Source organism: Lycium barbarum, chromosome 2 (assembly GCF_019175385.1).
Source record: "Lycium barbarum isolate Lr01 chromosome 2, ASM1917538v2, whole genome shotgun sequence".
Taxonomy (NCBI): Eukaryota; Viridiplantae; Streptophyta; class Magnoliopsida; order Solanales; family Solanaceae; genus Lycium; species Lycium barbarum.
The window spans coordinates 85,583,023-85,606,926 of record NC_083338.1 but is presented as its reverse complement, the minus strand read 5'-3'; the positions used below and the strand labels follow the sequence as shown (position 1 = coordinate 85,606,926).

The window sequence follows — 23,904 nt, the reverse complement described above, 5'->3', positions numbered from 1 at the left end:
GTGGTCCCGTATGAAGTCAATGACTTCCTTCTCTCTTATTTTTTCGAAGGCCTGCGCTTCAACCCATTTGGAGAAATAGTCAGTCATAAACAAAATAAAACGGGCTTTACCTGGTGCCCATGGCAATGGACCAACAATGTCCATTCCCCACTTCATGAAAAGCCAAAGTGACACCACCGAATGCAGCAACTCCCCGGGCTGATGAATCATCGGGGCATGTCTTTGACATCCGTCACATTTTCGGATAAAATTCTTTGAATCTTCCTCCATCCGGTTCCAGTAGTAACCGGCTCTGACAATTTTTCGGACCAAGGCTTCAGTACCGGAGTGATTGCTGCAGGTTCCCTCGTGCACTTCTCTCATCACATACTCCATTTCTCCGGGACCCAAAAACTTGGCCAGGGGTCCGAAGAAAGACCGTCGATACAATTGGCCGTCTACCAAGCAGAAACGCGCAGCTTTTGTCCTTAGTGACCGTGATTCTTTTGGGTCACTCGGGAGCTTTCTGTCTCGCAAGTAGTCGACGTATTTGTTGCGCCAATCCCAAGTTAAACCCATTGTGTTTATTTCGGCATGCCCGTTTTCTATCGCTGAATTCATCAAGTGCATCGTAGTCCCGGGATTGATTTCTTCCCCTTCGACCGAAGATCCCAAATTGGCCAATGCATCGCCTTCACTGTTTTGCTCCACGGTACATGTTGCATGGTCTATTCTTTAAACCGGTGTAGTATCACTTGGATTTTTTCCAGATACGTTTGCACCCGTTCATTCTTGACCTCGAAGATGCCATTCACCTGGTTGACGACCAAGAGAGAATCGCACTTTGCCTCAATTATTTCGGCCCTCATACTCCGGGATAATTCCAAACCTGCAATCATAGCCTCATACTCGGCTTCATTGTTAGTCAATTTAACAGTTCTAATGGATTGTCGAACGGCATCCCCGGCGGGGGTTCTAAGGACGATTCCTAGCCCGGAACCTTTGAGGTTCGAGGCTCCGTCCGTGTGTAGCGACCAAATACCCGAAGCTTTCCCCGAGGTTAGCAGAAGTTTTTTCTCAACCTCGGGGACCATAGCCGGGGTGAAGTCCGCCACAAAATCGACCAAGATCTGGGACTTGATGGCCGTCCGAGGCTTGTATTCGATATCATATCCGCTAATCTCTACGGCCTATTTAGTTAGTCTACCCGATAATTCCGGTTTATGCATGATGTTCTTTAGGGGGTAAGTAGTCACTACACATATCGGATGGCATTGAAAGTAAGGCTTGAGCTTCCTAGAAGCGCTTACCAATGCCAATGCCAACTTTTCCAAGTGGGGATAACGGGTCTCCGCATCCCCTTCTACTCACATAGTATATGGGGAATTGCGTACCTGATTCTTCTCGGACCAAAACACCACTTACCGCTACCTCGGAGACGGCAAGGTAGAGAAAAAGCTGCTCGTCCACTTTTGGTGTGTGCAGTAGCGGCGGGCTGGACAAGTACCTTTTTAATTCTTACAAAGCTCTTTGACTCTTCGGTGTCCAAACGAATTCATTCTTCTTTCTTAGTAAGGAGAAAAAGCGTGACTCTTATCCGAGGACCTTGATATGAAACGACTTAGCGTCGCTATCCTTCCGGTGAGCCTCTGCACTCCTTTGACGTTATTTACCACCTCAATATCCTCGATGGATTTGATCTTATCGGGTTGATTCCAATCCCCCGGTTTGACACCATGAAACCCAAAAATTTACCGGACCGTACACCGAAGGCACATTTTTTCGGGTTAAGCTTCATGTTGTACTTGCGGAGCACATCGAAGGTTTCCTGCAAATGCTTTAAATGGTCTTATGTTTCCAGGGACTTGACCACCATGTCGTCAATATAAACTTCTATTGTTTTCCCTATTTGTTCTTCGAACATTCCATTAACTAGGCGTTGGTAAGTTGCACAGGCATTTTTTAGTCCAAAAGGCATGACGTTGTAACAGTAAGTCCCATACCGGGTAATAAAGGATGTTTTCTCTTGATCCTCCGGGTGCATCCGGATTTGGTTATACCCGGAGTAAGCATCGAGAAAACTTAACATCTCATGTCCGGCCGTCGCATCGATCATTCTATCGATGTGAGGCAACGAAAATGAATCCTTCGGGCATGCTTTGTTAAGATCCTTATAATCAATGCACATTCAAAATTTATTACCTTTTTTCGGTACCACTACTACGTTAGCTAGCCAATCCGGGTACTTTACCTCTCGGATAGAGCCTATTTTTAAAAGCTTCGTTACCTTGTCCTTTACGAAGGCGTGTTTCGCCTCTGCCATGGGCCTTCTCTTCTGCTTCACCGGGGGAAACCTCCCGTCTAAGCTGAGCTTGTGAGTTGTTACTTCCGGTGGCATACCTGTCATATCTATATGGGACCATGCGAAGCAATCGACATTAGCTCGCAGAAATTTAATTAACTTGTTCCTGAGCTCCGAGGTTAACCCCATGCCCAGGTATACCTTTCTGTCCGGTAGATAATCTAACAAGGTGATTTGCTCCAACTCCTCTACTGTTGACTTGGTTGCATCCGAGTCATCCGACATGACGAATGATCTGGGTACACCGAAATCATCCTCTTCATATCCCGGATCCAACCCCGTGTGCTTTAGTTGCTATTTGGTGTCCTTTCCCTTGGTTGAATCTTCTTCCTTTTGATCCCATTTTTTTGGCTGAGGTGTCGCTTCCTCGACCGCGAACATCTCCCTTGCAGCGGGCTGTTCACCTCGGATAGTTTTTATCCCCTCCGGGGTCGGGATTTTTAGCAGTTGATGTAATATCGACGACACGGCCCTCATGCTATGTATCCAAGGTCGACCCAGCAATGCATTATACTTCATATCTCCTTCGATTACATAGAACACCGTTTGCTGGATAGTGCCATCAATATTAACCGGCAAAGAGATCTCCCCCTTTGTGGTTTTGCTCGCCATGTTGAACCCGCTGAGCACCCGGGCTACCGGAACGATCTGATCGAGTAGTCTTAGCTGTTCGACCACTCTCCACCGGATGATGTTGGCCGAGCTACCTGGGTCAATCAAAATACGTTTAACTTGTGTTTTAAAAATAAGTATAGAGATTACCAATGTATCATTGTGCGGTTGAATGATGCCTTCTGCATCCTCCTTGCTGAAAGAGATGGAACCCTCGGGTAAGTAATTCCGGATGTGCTTCTCACGCACAATAGAAACCTTCGTCCGTTTCGTCACCCGCCCTCGTGGGGTATCGGTGCCCCCGATTATCATGTTGATTATATGTTGAGGTTCTACTGGTTCGGCCCGTTTATGAGACTCTCTTTCCTTGTAGTGACCTTTGGCTTATTCACTTAACAATTCTCGGAGATGGCCATTCTTCAGTAATCGAGTCACCTCCTCTCTTAGCTGACGATAATCCTCAGTTCTGTGTCCATGGGTTCCATGATATTCACACATCACGCTCGGATCCCGTTGGCCCGGGTCTGACCTTAGTGGTCTCGGCCATCTTACATGTGCAATACGGCCAATAGCCGAGATGAGGTCCGAAGTGTTGACGTTGAAGTTGTACTCCGATATCCTCGGCAAGTCTTTGTTGCTGGCCGAGCTTCCGGCATCGCTCCTGAATGAAAGACCTCGACTGTTCAATGGGCGCTCGGCCTATTTATCACCCCGCCCGGAGAAATGACTCGGGCCAACCCTTGATTTTTCCGACCTGAAGCTTGGCTTTTCCGAATGAGAGTATGGCCGATACCTTTCCCTCGATGGTCTGGACTCCGGTTCGTAATTCTTTCGCGATCTCTCCGAGATTTTGTTCATATTTACGGGCCCCGGGGGAAGCTCGAGTTGGTCATCGTCTACCCAAATCTTTGACTCGTATCGGTTATGGGCATCAGCCCAGGTCACAGCCTCGTATTCCAGCAAGTTTTCCTTTAGTTGCCGTCGAGCTCCGAGGATTGAGCCCTTTGGTGAAAGCTTGTGCAGCCCATTCCTTCGGAACCGGAGGGAGATCGTTCCCTTTGGAATCGGTTGACAAATTCTCGCAATAACTCGTCATCCCTCTAGCTATACGGAAAATATCTGCCTTACGGGCCTGCACCTTTTTGGCACCGGCGTGAGCTTTTATGAACGCATCGGTGAGCATTTCGGAAAAAGTGATTGAATGCTCGGGCAGATGATCGTACCAAGTCAATGCTCCCTTTGACAGAGTTTCCCCGAACTTTTTCAGCAACACGGATTCAGTTTCATCCTCTTCCACATCATTGCCTTTTATAGCGCAGGTGTATGAAGTCACGTGTTCCTGAGGGTCTGTTGTGCCGTCATATTTCTGGATATCCGGCATCTTGCACCTCTTAGGGATCAATTTCGGAGCTGCACTCGGAGGAAAAGGCTTCTGAATATACCTCTTCGAATCCGGTCCTTTCAGAATAGGCGGAGCTCCCGAGATTTGGTCCACCCTAGAGTTATATGTTTCCACCCTCTTTTCGGTCGAGTCTACCCGCTTCGCCAATGCTTCGAGCATTCTCAGAACTTCGGTGGATGAACCAGCTCCGTACCCATTGCTCTCAACCATCCGCGTCTCGTCTCTTCTGGGTTCAGCAACACCTTTCGCCCTCTCCGGGGTCGTTTTATCACTTTTGTTTTGCAACTAAGCTATTGTGATTCCTTGTTCGGCAATCGCTGCTCTCTGTTCCTGCAACATTTCAAAAATTAAACGTAAGCCAATATTATCATCCGGGGTATCCGGTACTTTCTGGCCTTGTGTCAGGGACAAAGTAATTGAATTGTGAGTATTTAAAGGATCGGTGGCCGGCGGGGCCGCATTCTCCTGATTCACGGTATTTTGCCGGTTGAGGCCCTCCCTCGAATTAACGAGGTTCGGGTCAGCGAGATTTGCTGGTAATCCTCGTGGCCCACTGTCTTCATTTTTCGGCCACAATCTCGTTGTTGTTGACGTGACCAGATTGTCCACTGTTAGCCATTTGGTCCGTTTTCACAGAGACGAATAAAAGATATTTTCGATTCTGACGGGTAAGATAGAAACCAAGATCAAAGACCACTATTATCCTAGCCCCACGGTGGGCGCCAAACTGTTTACCCCGAATTTAGGTAATCAATTGAATTTGTGAATGAGGTATAGGATACGTGGAAAATCTTTAATCGATTTAGTTGGAAGAAAATGGATATGGATATGCTATGAGCAAGCGAATACTAATCGATGATTTGCACTAAATATATGTATTTAATAATATATAAATATTGTTTAATTGAATAAAGCTAAAGAAGAACACACTAGATCCGGACCAAAATCAGAGAATGAGAGGGAGATTTTATATATTTTGCTATTACAATGTTCTAGAATTGAAGAAGTCAACCCTTGAAAGTAGGGTAATGCCCCTATTTATAGTTTTGCCTTATGGGCCTCATACAACATAAAACCCTTTTGAATAAAGAAAAACCCTAAAAGGATAAGGTTGGGTCGTACGGTCTGACACCCGTACGACAAGCAGTACAATGTGGCAGAACGGTCTTGACGCGTGGCAATTGTGTAACGGATCATCCGGACCAACGACCACAAACAACCAGGCCAACGGCCACGACCAACCGGACCAACGGCCACGATCAACTCGGCTATGGAGAAACCGGACCAAACGATTTTCTTCGCTTTCTTCGAATCAAGCACTTCTCCGATTCAAAAGAAAGTCTTCATGCTCGTGCTTGTTTCTCTCTTCCCTCGATCTCTGGTCTCACCGGTCGAGCATATGTCCGATTTTTACCGTATACATCATTTTCAGTTGATAGTCGGAGCAAATAGTGCATTCTGTAAAGTGTTGTACGAAATCCCTAAATGCTAGTACCTCAACTATCAACATTAATGCTAATCCACCTAAGGGCATGTCCAACCTTGTACACCATTTTTTACACCAAAACGGTGTAATCGTTAAAATGGTGAAAATTAACTTCAACCCATTACACTATTTTTTACACCAAAAAGAATATTCCTTTTATATTCTTCTCTCTCTTCTATATTATATTATTTTCTTTTATTTAAATTCTATTTTTTTATTTCATAAAACAAATCCTTTCTTTTTTTCTTTTTTACATATTCATCCATGTAATTCATATTCTTTTGTTATATAACCATTTAATATAAAATTATTTTATACCATAAATTTTTAAATAATATAAATTGTAAGCAAATATTATATGTTATACATATTAATGGATAATTCAAATTAAAGTGAAATATTGACAAAATATAATTAAATAAATATTACATTATGGTAAAAGTTATTTTAATTTCTACATAAATATTCAACTTCCACGATTAGTATGTTGTTCTCATAAATGCTCTATTAATGCATTTCGAAGTGCAAAATGAGCATCTTTGTTCTTAGTTTTTTTGTGTCCAGCTAAACTTGTTCAAATCGGTAATTTTCATCTACTACCATTTCTACTGTTGGAGTTGGACCTTCCCAAGCATCTTGAATTGGTGCATTAAGATCACTCTCATCCTCGATTATCATGTTGTGCAGTATAATACATGTAGTTAATATATCATGTAACACTTCTTTTCTCCAAAAACGTGACGGCCCTGCAATAATTGCAAAACGAGATTGCAAAACTCCGAATGCACGTTCAATATCTTTTCGACATGATTCTTGTTTCGTCGCGAAATATTTCTTCTTTTAAGATTGTGGCTCATGAATAGTTTGCACAATTGTAGATCATTTTGAATATATACTGTCAGCTAAATAATAACCCACATCATATTCGTTTCCTTGAATAACATAATGGGCGGGAGAAGCAATGCCTTTAGCAAGATTGAAAAATAGATGTGATGATTCTAAAACATTAATGTCATTATTGGTGCCGGGCATACCAAAATATGCATGCCATATCCAAAGGTCACAATCAACTACAACTTCAATAATAATTGTTGGGATCCACTACGACCTGCATATTGTCCGGTGCATGCAATCTAGACTACCTAGCATTCCTGGAAAACCACATTGCTCGCCGATGTGAAGAAGCCTTGCTACATTGTTAGTTGTCGGTGATCTCAGATATTGCTGTGATGGTTATATTTTTTTATACAATTATAACTTATAATAAAATTAACTTACAATTTTATATAAAAATATTATATATGAAAATTAATTTATAAAAATTACACTTCAAAATTAAGATGAAAAATTAATATTATAAAGATATTACATAAAATATAATTAGGTATATTAGGGACTTAAATGAAAAAATTAAAATTTATAATATGTTAAATTAAAAGTGTTATATTATAATAAAAAATATGATAAATAGTAATGGTGTTAACGAATAGTGTAAGATTGGAGCTCTAAAACACCAAATATTATATCAAAATAGAATTTAGCGTAAAAAATGGTACAACGTCGGAGATGGCCCGGTGTATAAATATTGGAATGTGCAGTCTCTCACTGGAGTAGAAGCAGCAGCTTCAAATTTCAATGTACTCAAACTCAGCGCAAGCCTTCATTTTCATACCCACAGCCTTAGCTCTTGTTACCTCTCTCCTCATTCTCTTTTACATTTCCTTCACTTCCAATTTCTTCATCCAAACACATCATCTCACATTCACTCATTCCACTGGCTATTCAACACCCCTTTCATCTTTCAACTCCACTTCACATAAACAGCTGAACATTTCATTTCTTGGCTCTATACAACAAAGTGTTAATACTCAGAGTAATATTCAGAGTCAGAGGCATATGGAGTTCAATGGTATGAGCAAAAAAGAAAATTAATTTACAATCTTTCACTTTGTAAAGTTTTCTCTCAAAATCTTGGTCAGTGGCTAACCCTACTCTCTGGGTCTAAGCTACTTTTTTATAGTTCAGATTTTTGCATTCATTTTTGCTTCCGGAAAAGAGTAGAAAACGTAAAAGAAATTGAAACATATTATATGGTAATTAGGAATAAGAAAAATCGTTAAAATAATTGATTTTATATCCTCAATTCAAATTCTAATTGACCAAATGTGAACCTGCAAAAGATAGAGGGACAAAAACTGAGGCACATAGAGAGGATTTGGGAAGTCCATATATAGTAGAGGGTTTGTTCTGTGTCACTTCTCATTTATAAGTGGAAAGAATTGCTGATTTGGCTACACTAATCTAATTCTTAGAGGTTTGGGGTACCAGGGACTTTTTCAAGATTGAGTTTTGTGCTAAAGGTTCATGCTCTAATTCTCTGGTTTGATGCCACATGGTGATGCTTAAAGGACTTACCTATTTAGCATTCAGAACCTCGTATGTTCCAACTATTTGGTTTCCAAGTTCTTGATGCATTAGGCAGCTATTTCAGTAGATTATTGATTCATTTAGTGATTTGGATCTCCTTTAGAGCATCAAGTGCTTATAAGTAGCTAAAGAAAGTAAGGAAAATCAATTAGCAGGAAATGAAATTAGAGAAAAAAGGTTTGAGAGAAATGATATCCAATTGTAGGAGATGACAATGTTCTGTAAGCATACATTCAAGGATATTCTCAGAACAGTACAGTAGGGGGAAGGGAGACATTGTCGGACGGTTGCCTGCCATAACCTAAAAAAAAAGAAAAAGGAAAATAAAATAATACTCCAAATCTTATGCAAGATTTCACTTCTATCTTTACTTTCCTTTTTCACCTCAAAATTTGAGTATGAATATACTCATCTGAATCTTAAGTAATTACTTTATTTTAGGAAAGGTAGCGAAATCGTGTGAAACAGGAAAAACTGGGCCATTGTATTCTCTTGACTCTTGAGGTTCCTTATGTCATCTGAACTAGGTTGTTTTCTCATTTTTTCTTGTTCTTTTTCTTTATTATATCAGATAAGTGCAATGACTTTCTTCAATTGATAGCAAATAAAAACAGCCCCTCTCTCTTCTAAATCTTGAGTGGTGGTCAATAGAATCTGAGTATTATCCAGCAAAATCAGAGATTGGGCACAAATGGGTCAAGGCTTTTGGGGTACCGCTAAATGGTTGGAACATGGAATCTTTCCGATGTATCGGAGAGAAGTGCGGAGGTTTCATAGGTGCAGATGCAGACACGAAGGCAAGATCTCATTTTTTCTGGGCGCGCATCTGTGTTAAAATCACTATGGAAGAAATCCCAAAGGAGATAGACTTGTATGTTGGTGGTTTGAGATATCTGGTGGTGATTGTGGAAGACCAGATTACTCGAATCATCCCTGACAGACAGAGAGAGATGGAGAAGATGGAGGCTGCTACTCCAAACCCTAGAAAGGTATCGCATGTTTATCCTTTGGACAATAAGAAGAAGCTCAGTTATCTGAGCAACTTTAATTCAAAATCCCTGGGTTTGACAGAGAAAAATAGAGGTCACGTGCCACAGTATAAGGGGAAGGAAAAAGTATGGGCTAATGGGGCCAGCAACATTCTGGGCCACAATTATACTCATTATTTCCAAGGCCCAAAGAATAAGAAGCAAAAGAAGAGAAATAATTATAAAAAGATCTGGAAGGTTGCTGGGCCTGGTTTTGATCCTTATCAGAATAAAAGTAGCCCATATTCTCACATTAATTATTTCGACCCTCTTTCAGTCGAAATAGAAGCTGCAGAAACCAGAACAAGGGAGCAGTTGCCTGTGGTTTTTGCATGCGATTCAGAATCAGAAGCAGATGATGAAGCAGAGACAGCAAGACCTTTAATTCCAAGAGCCCTTGCTTTGAATGAGTTCGAATCAGTAAGTTGCTCGGAACTTGATCTCTCCTCTTGCGATGCTCTCTCTCTTCCATGGCACGATGAGAACCATATTGGATCGACGCACATAAGCACTCCGAATGTAATCGATACGTCGAGGTGGGCCAAGACCGTCATGTTTAAAGCGTGCAAGGCTTTTGGGATTCATGCGGCAGGGTTTGAGCACGAAATTCTTTGAATGGTCTTAAGGATGGAACAAAAAAGACAAGAGCAGATTGAAAAGCAACAACAATCATCACCCTCGGCACTGAGAAAGGGGAAGAAGAAGAAAACATTGGAATTGGGAAGGCTTAAATGGGAGATGAACTCAGATGGGAAGATAACAGGTGATAGAGGCAGGTACTACAAAGCTTCCTCTACATGAAAATAAAAATTCTGAGTTGGAATGTGCGGGGTCTCAATGAGGCAGAGAAAAGAACAACAATCAAGTCACTTATCAACAAATGGAGACATAGTTTGCTTGCAGGAAACTAAAGTTGAGGAATGGTCAGCAAGCTGGATTAATCAATTACGGGTTAACAGATGGATTGAATGGGCTAATTTAAAATCAAATGGAAGAAGTGGGGGCATCTTAATCCTTTGGGATAAGAGACAGTGGACAGTCAGAGATATTCATAGGGGCAGCTACACCGTTTCTTGTCTGATGGAGAGTACACAGGAGGATTTCAGATGGGGATTTACAGGTGTTTATGGGCCTCACAGCAATCCAGAAAGAGAACTACTATGACATGAATTGGCAGCAGTAAGGGGCTTATGGAATGAACAATGGGTAGTTGGAGGAGATTTTAATGTGTGCAGATATGAAAGTGAAAAATACAACTGCCATGGAAGATCCAGTGCAATGATCAACTTTAATGAATTCATTCTTGATCTGGACATTATTGATTTGCCTTTACAAGGAGCAAATTTCACATGGTTCAGGGGTGAGAATTCTTTGCAAGCGTCCAGAATAGATAGGTTTCTAATCTCTCCGGAGTGGAATGATACTTTCAACGCTATAAAACAGCTAGCTATGCCAAGAGTTGTCTCAGATCACAGACCTCTGCTTCTGGAAAGTGGTGATTGGGCTACTAATTGCTCTTACTTCAAGTTTGAAAATATGTGGCTTCAAACAGAAGGTTTCTCTGAAATGATCAAAGGCTGCTGGCAAAACTACAACATCGCAGGTAGTCCAGACTTTGTCCTATCTCAGAAGCTTAGAATTTTGAAGAAAGATATCACTAACTGGAACAGAGAGACCTTTGGAAAACTAGAAACTCAAAGGGAAAGTATGCTGGAGGAATTAACTATCATTGAACAAGCTACTGAAGGTAGACTTATGTCACATGGGGAGAAGGAGAGATCAGCTCACCTAAAGCTAAAACTGGAAGAAATAGCAAAGATTGAAGAGGTATCTTGGAGGCAGAAGTCTAGATGTTTGTGGCTTAAAGAAGGAGATAGGAATACCAAATTCTTCCAAAGAGTAGCCAATTCTCACAGGAGGAACAATCAAATTGACAAGCTTATGATTAATGGGGAGATCTGTGAAGACAAGGGAGAAATCAAAGCTGAAATTTTAAGATTTTACCAAGCTTTGTATAAGGAGGATGAGCAGTGGAGACCCAAAGTCAGCTTTGAAAATCTCAGCAGTATCACTCAGGTAGAAAAGATTTGGCTAGAAAGAAGCTTTGCAGAAGAAGAGGTAAGAGCAACCATCAACTCTTGTGCTCCAGACAAGACAAGAGCCCAGGGCCCGATGGGTACACAATGGCCTTTTATCAGAGTGCTTGGGATTTCATCAAGGATGATATCATGGGAGCTCTCAACCATTTTCATCAGCATTGCCACATGGTCAAATCCAACAATGCTTCATTTATAGCTCTTATCCGAAAAAGAAAGGGAGCCTTACACCTTAGGGACTTCAGACCTATAAGTCTCATAGGGAGTGTTTATAAGATCTTGGCCAAAGTTTTAGCTGAGAGGCTCAAAGCAGTGATCTGGAAGCTGGTGTCAGGGGAGCAAAATGCCTTCCTTAAGAACAGACACATCACTGATGCCTCTTTGATTGCAAATGAAATGCTAGATGGCAGATTGAAAGCAGGAACACCTTGGATTTTATGCAAACTAGATGTGGAGAAAGCCTTTGACAAAGTGAGCTGGTCCTATCTGTTAGACATGCTGAAGCAAATGGGTTTTGGAGATAGATGGATTAAATGGATCAAATACAGTCTTTCAACTGTAAAATACTCCATTCTGGTGAACAGGGGGCCAGTGGGTTTTTTCTCTCCTCAAAAAGGAATAAGACAAAGGGATCCTCTTTCTCCTTTCTTATTCATTCTAGCCATGGAGGGTCTGAGCAAGATGCTAGACAAAGCCAAAGAAAATCACTGGATTGAGGGCTTCAAGGTGGAAAGCAGGCCAAACAATTCTATCTCAATTTCCCACCTTTTATATGCTGATGATACCCTGATCTTTTGTGGGGCAGAGACACTTCAAGTTCTATATCTTAATCTTACTCTCATGCTATTTGAAGCTATTTCTGGACTTCACATTAACATGATGAAGAGCAAGATCTATCCTGTCAATGAAGTTCCAAACTTGAATATCTTGGCAGGGATCCTGGGGTGTGACATAGGCTCCTTCCCGTCGACTTATCTGGGCCTTCCGTTGGGTGCAAATTACAAAGCAACTGAGGTTTGGAATGGAGTGGTGGAGAAGGTGGAGAAAAGGCTGGTAAATTGGAATATGCAATATCTATCTATGGGAGGAAGGCTGACTTTAATCAATAGTGTATTGGACAGCATACCTACTTACATGATGTCCCTCATTCCAATGCCTTGTGAGGTAAAGGAGCAGTTGGATGGCCTAAGAAGGGCATTTCTATGGGAAGGAAACAGTGAAGATCATAAATTCCATCTTGTCAAATGGGATAAGGTCATAATGCCAAAGGAACAAGGAGGTCTGGGAGTCATAGATCTCAGCAAGCACAACAAAAGCCTTCTTTTGAAATGGTGGTGGAGATATGGCCAAAGAGGCACTCTTATGGAAGGAAGTGGTGAATGCAAAATATGGCAGGCTAGATGATTGGCGCACCAAAAAGAATACAGCCCCTCATGGTGTTGGCCCTTGGAAGCATATCAACAATCTTCAGTATGACTTCTTCAGGGAAGTATCCTTTAAGGTTGGAAATGGTTCTAAAGTCAAGTTCTGGAAAGACAAGTGGGTGGCCAATCAACCCCTCAGAAACTCTCACCACAGAATATTCCTTTTAGCTGTAGAACCTGACTCATCTATCGCTGACAATAGAGATGGCAACATTTGGGATATTCACCTTAGAAGAAACTTGCAAGACTGGGAGTTGGAGGAACTAATTGATCTTTATAGGTTACTGGCAAACTACTCAATGAATCCTCAACTTCCAGACAGCTTAAGGTGGGGGAATTCAGAGAAAGGCATCTTCACAGTAAAAGCAAGCTACAACCAGTTGAATGCAGCAGAGGGAGTGACAACTTCATGGCCTTGGAAGCTGGTTTGGAAGACAAAGCTCCCCCCCAAAGTTAAATGTTTCACCTGGACAGCTCTTTACAATGCTATTTTAACCCAGAACAATCTCATGAAGAGAGACATTACAGTGGTGAGCAGGTGTTTTATGTGTCACAACAGCCTAGAGACTGTAAACCATTTGTTACTGCATTGCCCTGTGGCAGCTGATCTTTGGACTATGTTTTTGGCTATTTCTGGAATTAGTTGGACAACCCCCTTCAGTCTAAAGCAAGCAGTTGAAAGTTGGAGTTTGTGGAAAGTGGACAAGTCCATCAAGAAGATCTGGCAGATGATTCCAGCATGTATTTTTTGGTGTATATGGACAGAAAGGAACAAAAGAGGTTTTGATGGGATCTCAGCTCCTAACTGCTCTCTTAGGCCCAAGTGTTTGATGAATCTTTTTAGTTGGAGCAATCTTTCCCCCGTAAATGATGTCATTTCCCTTTTAGATTTTATCAGCTCACTCTCAGTGGCTTAACAGCCTTGAGTTTTTGCTTCTGGTTCTTAACTCCCAGCTCATACTAGTTTTTTTTTTGCAGTATTTGGAGTTATAACCATATGATTTGTAATCATTCACGCATCTTCTTGATGCCTTTTTAATACAACAACTTACTTCATCAAAAAAAAAAAAAAAAGCCACAATGGGATTATTCATCACACCGGTCAGCACAATTTAGGGTTCTCTTTAAGCAACTATTCATAGACATTTTAGCATCACTACTATACTCTCACTTAGATGTCTAAGGAATCCTAATTTTGATTATTTGAAGACCTCATACCACAATTAAGGTTGTTGCTATGTATATGTAAATAAATAAAACCTTTGGCACCCAGAATTTTTTGTAGTGACATGTCTTCACAGCAATTCCCAGTTTGCTAGAGTTACTGTCTAGGTTTATATTTTCTACTTTATCACACCTGAAATGCAATCTTATTCTTACTTCAACATGTTTAAATTGTTATACTTAAGTCATTCTATCTGGGAGACATGTTTTGCAAGCTACTATCACCTTCAGGGTCGCATTAGTTGTTTTCAGTTTTCCTAGGGATTGTGAAAAGGAGACCTTTCAAGAACTTACCTACTGTTGTAGTGATATTCAGGAATGGATATGTAAACAAGATAACAATGTAATATTTCGTTGTTGTAACCGGTCATATTATGTTGATTAATCACAGCGTCTAGGTTGATGTACCAGTCTAATCTTGTTCCAGTTTTCCACTGGTTGGCCTTTTATTTATAAGTCATGCTAACATGGCTAAACCACTATCTTCGACCCAGTTTATCTTTGAACAGCAAAATAGATTGTAGTGTAATGCAATTGTGGATTCCAAAGACTCTCACAGTTCTCTCTCGGCTACTGATCTCACAGTTCTCTCTCGGCTACTGATTCAATGGAAAATCTGCATGCAAACAACTTGATTCTCTCAGATGTTTAAGAAAGGGAAGACGTATCAACTCTGCAATTGACAACGATGGAGGGGGTAAATTGCAAGGAAAATCAAATGGAGGAGGTGGGTTCTCTACAACAACTGGCAACTCTTGTCTCTGGGTCTAATTGCGATTTATGGAATATAAATGAGGCCATACCTATTCTCACAGAACAAGACGACTCTTCTATTGATAAAGCAAGGGAGGCGACAGTTTGGGTCCAACAACATCTTATCAAACTTAGCAAGATTTTTGGCATTGATTTCAAAGGTCATGAAAAAGAAGCAACTAAGCTTCTTATGCAGATAGATGCGTGCCGACAAGCAAGGAAAATGGAACCAACCTCGGCAATCAAGAAAACCAGGCCCAAAGGCATGCAGGAACTGAAGAATTTAATTACTTTTGATGTGAAATTCAAAAGTAGTGGGAACAGAAACAAGGGGAAAGGACACCCACAGGTTGAGTCATGAGACTCAAACTTGAGTCATGGAATGTTAGGGGATTGAATGATTTGGGGAAAAGAAGGTTGATTAAAAGCTTTCTAGATCAATGAAAAGCTGATATTATATGTTTCCAGGAATCAAAATTAGAGGGGAATTTTCAGGATCTTATTAAACAAATTTGGGGTGGAAGGTGGGTGAATATGCATGCTTAGAAGCTAGTGGTACCAGAGGAGGGATTCTTATGCTTTGGGATTGCAGAGCTATGTTACTCAGACTCTCCTAAAATGTCACAGGTGCGGCAACACGTTCGAAGAGTCTGAGTAACTTAGTGGCAGAGTATGGAAGGGGAAGTACTTCAAATAGGTGCATACACTTTAACCTGTAAATTTGAGGCTCTGTTACAGAATTTTAACTGCCACATATCAGGAGTCTATGCTGCAAACTACAAGAAGGAAAGGAGGAATGTTTGGGAGGAACTGGGAGCAGTCAGAGGACTGTATGTGGTGATTTTAATGTTTGCAGGTTTGCCTCTGAGAAGAGGAACTGTCTGAGGAGATCCTCAGCTATGGTAGAATTCTCAGATTTTATTGATGACATGGAACTTCTAGATTTGAAGTTAGAAGGAGGAACTTTCACCTGGTTCAGAGGGGATACTAACAATACATCATCCAGAATGGATAGGATTTTGTGCTCAGCTGAATGGAATGATCAATTCAGTTACATGAAGCAAACCAAAATCCAAAGACTGACCTCTGATCATGTACCAACTTCCCTATTGTGTGGTTCTTGGGAACATAGTAAATCATATTTCAAACTTGAGAATTAAAGGCTGAATACTGAAGGTTTTGTACAGAATCAGCTCTTGGTGGAACTCCTCTGTTTGGGAATCCTGATTACCTTTTAGCTTGCAAACTTAAAGCTCTAAAATGTAAACTTAAGGAATGGAGCAGAAGTGAACAGGGGAATTTGAAGATCAAAAGGGTCAATTTGCTTAATCAAATGGCAAATTTGGACTCTGTGCTTGATAGAAGAGCTCTGAAAGAGAAGGAGGCAATCAAGAGGGCCTCTACACTTATGGAGTATGAAGAGCTACTTAAAAATGAAGAGACTGCATGAAGACAAAGATCCATGACTTTGTGGTTGAAAGACAGTGACAACAACACAGGATTTTTCCATAACACCGCTAATGCTCATAAGAGAAACAACAATATTGATCATCCGGTTGTACAAGGGAATCGCATAGCGGAAGCAGAAAGAGCCAAGGAGGAAATCATTTCTTTTTATAAACAACTCTACACAAAGACAGAGACCTGGAGAGGCCTAATGGAGACTTGATTAATTACCCCTCAATTTCAGCAGCATAGAGGGATTCCCTTCAAAACAGATTTGAGGAGCAGGAAGTATATAGCTGCCTGAAGCAGTGTGCTATTGATAAAGCACCTGGTCCTGATGGGTACACCATGGGGTTTTATATCAAGTGTTGGGATGTTTTAAAGCAAAGATATAATGGGGGCTTTTCACAATTTTTATGATCAGGAAATGTTTGAGAAAAGCTTCAATGCTACTTATATTGCCTTGATTCTCGAAAAGGTAGGGGAAAAGGAGCTGAAAGATTTCAGACCTATAAGTCTGATAGGAAGTTTCTACAAGCTTTTATCAAAGGTTTTGACTGAAAGGTTGAAAAAGGTGATGGATAAACTAGTGGATTCTCTACAGATGACCTTCATTAGAGAGAGACAGATAATGGATGCCGTGTTAATTGCTAATGAAGCAGTGGATTCAAGAATGTCATAAAACAAGCCTGGCATTTTGTGCAAACTGGACAGTGAGAAAGCAAATGATTATGTGAATTGGGAGTTTCTTCTTAGAAATTGCTGAGAAAGCAAATGATCATGTGAAAAGAAGTTATCCAGATCTCAGTATTTGTCTCTGGGAGGCAGGCTTACTTTGATTAATGCAGTGCTTGATGGTCTACCAACTTACATGTTATCTCTGTTCCCTATCCCTTCTGGAGTGGTTCAAAGACGGGATAAGATTAGAAGATCTTTGTTCCGGCTAGGGAACAGTGACAAGAAATTTCCACTTAGCCAAGTGGAAAGAACTGATTACTAGCAAAGAACAGGGTGGTCTTGGTATTAAAAATCTGAAGAATCATAGTAAGGCATTAAAGTTGAAGTGGCTATAGAGGTATTCTAAGGAGCCTCAATCTCTTTGGGTAAAGTTGATCAAGATAAAGTATGGGAAACTAGATTGCTGTCACCAAGGAGGCAAATAATCCATATGGTGTGACCTTATGGAGGTCCATCTGGCCTTTCTTAAAGAGGCACTCTGTCATTAGAGTTCAGAATGGTAACAAAACACTCTTTGGATAGACAAGTGGTTGGGCAGTAGGAGCCTGCAGGACTCCTTTCCTGATCTGTTTATTCTGGCTCAACATGAGAATAAGACAATGGCTGAGATGTGGCCACCTTAAGGTTGGGAGCTAATTTTCAGGAGAATGATGAATGACTGGGAAATTCCCAGGTTGACTGAACTTTTTAGCCTTCTGGAAACTTTTCCAGAGGTGCAAGATGGAGAGGACTGTTTGTGGTGGACTGGACATTCCAAAGGGCAGTATATGGTGAAATCTAGGTACAAGGTTATGAATACAATAGAGTCACAAACCTTTATTTGGCGTTGGAAACATATCTGGAAAGTAAAGATACCACACAAGGTTGCTTGCTTTACTTGGTTGCTAGCTACGGAGGCTGTGTTGACACATGAGAACCTGATGAAGAGAGGCATCACTTTAGCATCAAACTGCTGTTTATGTGGGACTGAAGCTGAAACTGTTAGACACTTATTTCTACATTGCAAGGTCACAGGCCAGTTGAAGATTTTTCTCAATCTCAGGGGCATCTCTTGGATAATGCCTTGCAAGATTGTTGAGACTCTTTTTAGCTAGGAGGAGGCTGGGATTGGGGGCACACAGCAGAAGAAATTCGAGGATCATCCCAGCATGTGTATGGTGGACAATCTGGAAAGAAAGGAATGCCAGATGTTATGGGAATAGAAGTAGTACAGATAAAACTCAACTGTGTTCTGCTACTTTGTTTTTTGTGTACAAATGCATACCCTGAAGATATAGAGACAATCCTAGATGTTCTTGATTCAGTTTAGGATTGCAGCTATGCTTCAGTGACTCTTGGTTAAATTTTTTTATTTTTTTTCCCTTTCTCTCTTATAAAGGGGTTTTCAGTACTTCCCCAGTACTGGTCTATAATACAAAATGTTACCTGTTTCAAAAAATAAAAAATATTTGTGGATTCCAACCATGTCATTTTGGCCTTCTCTAAGCTGTAACTCTTTGCCATATTGATAACCCATTTTTTTCTTAAGTATGATATTTAGAAAGTCTATTATCTGAATAACTATATTCTATGAATGCTATATCATCTACTGCATATGTAACTACCTTCAGCTCGATAATATACTGTCCTTATTGGCATTTTGACAGGGTTTGTCAGCCCTGATTACTGTTTTGTCTGAGCTTTGTCACTTATTTTCTGGATCTAGAAATGCTTAGCTTTTATTTTCAGGAAACTATGTGAATGACAACGAGGTATTCCATGACAGAGATGACTTTATGGACAACTACAAAGAAATGAATAGGAGCTTGAAGATATATGTTTATCCTCACCAAAAGGGCGATCCCTTTTCCAATGTACTCTTGGCTGTTGATTTTGAGCCAGGTGGAAACTATGCAACTGAAAGTTACTTCAAGAAAGTTCTTGTGATGAGCCATTTTATTACAAAGGATCCTTCCAATGCTGATCTCTTCTTTCTACCTTTCTCAATTGCACGGTTGCGACATGATCCACGAGTGGGGATTGATGGTATTAAAGACTTCATAAAAAGCTACATCTTCAATATTAGTCATGAGTATCCTTACTGGAACCGAACCAATGGGGCTGACCATTTCTATGTTGCCTGTCATTCTATTGGTCGTTTTGCCATGGAGAAAGCAATTGATGTTAAGATCAACGCCATCCAAGTCGTCTGTTCTTCAAGTTATTTCGTATCAGCATATATTCCACATAAAGATGCATCCTTGCCGCAGATTTGGCCAAGGCTAGGTGATGACCTAAATCTTGCACCTTATAAGAGGTCAGCTGAGTCCTTTCTAGGTATTAACGTGTTTCATGCATGTGTTTCAGATATGGAATTACTTACCTGAGGTTAATATCAAAATTATGACCTGTTTGTTGATAACTACATGGAATCATACAAGATAGTTTTGCTTATCTTGTCATATAATCTTGGAAAACTTTTGCTGGCATTCATCATATGCCCATTTTTGGGAAAGCTTTTTATTGGCATTCATCATATGCCATTCTTTCTGGGCTCGTGCGTATTAAACCTTAATAGATTGTATACCTGCATGTGAAACCTGCAGATTGACTTGTCTTGTAAGGAAGCTGTTCACAGAACTTCAAAGTAATCAAATCCATTTGCCAACTAGATGTTTTTATAGTTTTAACCTTTACTCTTAATTCCATTTTCATGGTTAAATATGGTCTATATTGTTTAGTCTTTTCAGTTACTCCTTTTGGTCTTTTGGCTTTTATGGAGGATCGGCAACCCCTTGGGTCCCCATAGTAGTACAAATATTCCTGTTACATATTAAAGAAAATTGTTAGATGTGGACATCCCACCAGGGCCTAAATGGATATTCGTGCCATCAATTATAAAAACTATCCCCATATTTTACTTGGTCTTGGGTAGTTTGCTGAGCCAGTGAGGTTATCCAACATACAAGAACAACAACATACCCAGTGCAATCCCACAAAGTGGGTTCTGGGGAGGGTAGAGTGTATGCAGACCTTACCCCTACCTTGGGAGGTAGAGAGGTTGTTTACCGTAGACCCTTGGCATAAGGACAAGCAATTTAAAGCAGTATGAAAAAGGAAATAATGAAAGCGAATAAGCCATGATAAAGTAGTCCGAAAAAAGGAGCACTAGGTACCACGGATAAATAAGATAATCGAAGTACAAGAAACAACAGATAGTAGCAGAAACTAAAGGACAAGAAACTATAAGAGCAATACTACGACTACTAGTATGAAAGGATAACCGGGACACGCTCAACTACCTACTAACCTTTGATCTGTGTCCTCCATAACCTCCTATCTAAGGTCATGTCATGGGTAAGCTGGATTGCGTCGTGTCGTGTCTAATCACCTCTTCCCAATACTTCTTCAACCTACCTCTACCTCTCCTGAAATCGTCCATAGCTAACTTCTCACACCTCCACACTGGGGCATCTGTGCCTCTCCTCTTTACATGTCTAAACCATCTCAACCTCGCTTCTCGCATTTTGTCCTCCACCGAGGCCACTCCCACCTTGTCCCGAATATCTTCATTCCTAATCCTATCTCTTCTAGTATGCCAACACATCCATCGCAACATCCTCATTTTCGCAACTTTCATCTTCTAAATGTGAGAGGGATACTTTGCAATGGAAAGCTGATAGTAAAGGGAATTTTACTGTTAAATCTGGATACAGAGACTTGTGTTCAACAACAAATCAGGAGGCAGGATGGCCTTGGAGGATGATATGGAAAAACAAAATACCTTACAAGGTAAACTGTTTTTCCTGGCTTTTGGCAAAAGAAGCGGTGCTGACTCATGAGAACCTGAACAAAAGAGGATTTCACCTATGCTCTAGATGTTACTTATGTGGGGAACAAGCAGAGACAGTCAACCATCTTTTTTTTTTGCATTGCAAAGTGACAGACCAATTGTGGCAGTTCTTTCTCAAGATAAAAAAAATCAACTGGGTGAAATCAGGAAGTATAAAAGAAGTAATGAAGTGTTGGAACAGAGATGGTAATGCAGCAAAGAAGGAAGAGAGATGGAAGATTGTCCCAGCAAGCATATGGTGGACAGTTTGGAAGGAGAGAAATCAGAGATGTTTTGAAGATAAGCAGAGCAGCAAGCAGAAAATGAAGATGAATTGTTTAGCTATTTACTATTTTTGGTGTAAACAGGAAATGTTAGATCAAACAGTAGATATTTTAACAGGTTGTAATTTAGTGTAAATAGGAAGGTAATGTAAGCTGTAATACTTTTGAAGGGGGACTACACATTTGGATGTAGCTATACCTGTGGAATTACCAAAATTTCAAAAGTGAACAACTTTTGAAGGATGTTTTCGAGGGCAAAGAGCCCAACAAAGGTGTCAACCTTGACGAAGCAGTTGCATTTGAAGTAGCCGCACGATGAAGAATCTCGAGTAGAGAGGTAGCGAATGATATTGCTGCCATGAGAAAGATGGATATGAAAATCCACTCTCGGATTGATGAAGAGATGTCAAAGAAGGTTTCTTTTTATGAAACCCGAGATGAAGATGTTTATGATTTTAAACATGAGAGAACATGGTGTCGTGACAACTCAAGATTTGAAGAAATTTAATGAAGTGAATCCTGAAGAGATGGACGCTTCTAAAATATTATCTATCGTTGTATAATCTAAAAAGATTTTCACAATAAATACGATAATTGAGAAAATGATGAAAAAGAACTGCTCATGCTACTGAGAAATCTCCAAAAGGGGAGAGCAGTAGTGAAGAGAAAAGTTATGATGAAACTGATGATGTGCCTTCTGAAGCACAATTAGTAGAAATGACAACCTCAATCTCAAGAAGAAAACATCTTCCGAGAAGATTAGGATCTTTTGAAGAATGATGAGATCACATAACAAATATGGTCTTGAGCTAGCTTTGCAAGTCAAGGTTGTGATCGATTCAAACTCCTTACTTTGTGAATTCCAACCACAAGTTTCAAGGGGGAATGTTGAAATGTGAACCTTGTCTTGAAAGAAGAAAAAGACTTTTTGATTTTCGTGATACATGAATTATCTTAGTTCATGAATTAGGAAGGTTAATGTATTAGTCTTAGATACATGCATTGCTTTATTCATGAACTAGGGAATAGGAAAAGTCTAGAATTAAATTAGATGCATGTGTTAGTCTAGGTGCATGCTAAAAAATTCCTATAAATACCTAGGTACTATAGCCATATGATATGAGATGAGAAGAAAAACTGTAGTCTTTTATGTAAGTTAAGTTGGTGGAAGAATATATTCCCCACTTATATTCAAAAAGAGAATTACTGAATTTGTAAGCCAAGTTGAGTGGAACAAAGAAGATTCATTGCCTCACTTGTTTGCAAGAGAGAATTTGAGTGATTTGATTGCTTCTCCTGCCCCGATTTTCCAACGCCAGCTTCCTTTCATAGTTGTCAATCACCCCTTGCAATACAGTAATATCCTTTAATTTTAAGCTTAAGTTTGTTTTCTTGCAACTTATACATTCGGTTGACTATGTGTCAAGCTGGATGCTTCAAGAGAGTAGAGAAAATTCGAGCTCTAGTGTAGCTTTGAATAAGGTGGCATGTAGCTCCAAGATAGGAAGCTCATGGACAAAGGTTTCAGAAGCTCCTTTGATGTTGTTTCCATTTCTCTGTTGGGTTTGCCATCCGTAAAAAGTATTAGGTTTCACCATCAAAGATAATATTCACTTTGTACTGTTAGAGAAGCTTTTACATGAATATATTGTTCATAACTTTGTTTTCCATGTCGGGGGTTTAATGCGGACGAAGAGGGCACTCTTCATGTAGAGAAACTCATTTTATTGAATGGTTTCACGAAAAAGCTGGGATTTTTTGCTGGATCACCAAATTCTCCTGTACGTGAAAAGCTTCTAGAGTCGTGGGGAAATGATTCCGACATCTTTGTGCACTTTGGTCGCCTTGAAAGTTCTTATGCCAAAGAACTTCTTGATAGCAAATTCTGCCTTCATGTGAAAGGCTATGAAGTCAACACTGCTCGCATTGCTGATGCCTTGTTCTATGGCTGTGTACCTGTGATTATCGCGAACCATTATGATCTTCCATTTGCAGACATATTAGATTGGAAGCATTTTCATCGTTGCCACATTAGACATCCCTTTATTGAAGAAAATCCTAAAAGGCATAACTAAACCGGAGTACTTGGTATTGCAAAGCAAGGTTCTGAAGGTAAGAAAACACTTCCAGTGGCATGTTTCTCCTGTTGATTTTGATGCCTTTTATATGGTTATGTATGAGTTGTGGCTAAGGAGAAGTTCTTTAAGGCTTCAATGAACGTTTTACCAGATCATACCAGCTTGATTTTGTATATTAATCCGATTCTTCATTGGGGTTCCAATGAACCCTTTAACTTTCTTTCCCAATACAACTGCCAAGGAAACTATACGAGATGACAAGGTACCAGAACAGTGAGTAGGTGAATTTTGGAAAACCAATTGAAAGAATATATTGAATTTGTTGGAACATTACACAGTAAGGATTTTAATCTACTAAAACATCATTGCAACTCTTGACAAGTAAAAATTTGCCGTTAGCCGCTTTTGGAACCAATTTCAAGCATACATGACTGAATTTATAAAATTTCGTATATAATGTTTGGTAGCAAACGCTTGACATTTTTGTTTCAAGTTTGACTTATCAAGCCCAAACTTTTTATTATTGTGCCTAAAGTTTCAAACGTGTATGTTCGAGACTGAAAGTAATATATTTTTAAAAATTTGAACTATCAATCTTTATCCAGGCAATATTTTTAAGTTTTTTCAACAATATCCACTTAATTTGAACTTAAATTTTCATATTCGCTTAAGCAAAAATGAAAAAAGTCATATTTGAAATTCAAAATATATCTTTTGTGACCTGCAATGATGGGCACTATTGATGTTGAAACCC

General features: G+C 40.1%; 1 protein-coding gene and 1 pseudogene across 1 annotated transcript; both read left to right on the top strand.

Annotated features, from left to right (window-relative positions):
- Positions 1-7,401: 7,401 nt before the first annotated feature.
- On the top strand, positions 7,402-21,324 carry LOC132626600 (probable glycosyltransferase At3g07620). Its single transcript, XM_060341519.1, has 3 exons — positions 7,402-7,750; positions 18,706-19,273; positions 20,673-21,324. Exons 1-3 carry the CDS (start codon positions 7,477-7,479, stop codon positions 21,205-21,207), a joined length of 1,377 nt encoding a protein of 458 aa, XP_060197502.1. The 5' UTR covers positions 7,402-7,476; the 3' UTR covers positions 21,208-21,324.
- Positions 21,325-22,733: 1,409 nt separating this feature from the next.
- Positions 22,734-23,405, top strand: LOC132628665 (probable glycosyltransferase At5g03795; annotated as a pseudogene).
- The last annotated feature ends 499 nt before the right edge of the window (positions 23,406-23,904 follow it).

Excerpts from the sequence above, each read along its gene's own strand:
- LOC132626600 (XM_060341519.1), top strand. The coding sequence starts at position 7,477 with ATGTACTCAAACTCAGCGCAAGCCTTCATTTTCATACCCACAGCCTTA. Across the intron at positions 7,751-18,705 it reads GAGGCATATGGAGTTCAATG|GAAACTATGTGAATGACAAC; the intron begins GTATGAGCAAAA and ends TTTTATTTTCAG. Across the intron at positions 19,274-20,672 it reads AATCTTGCACCTTATAAGAG|AGACTTGTGTTCAACAACAA; the intron begins GTCAGCTGAGTC and ends ATCTGGATACAG.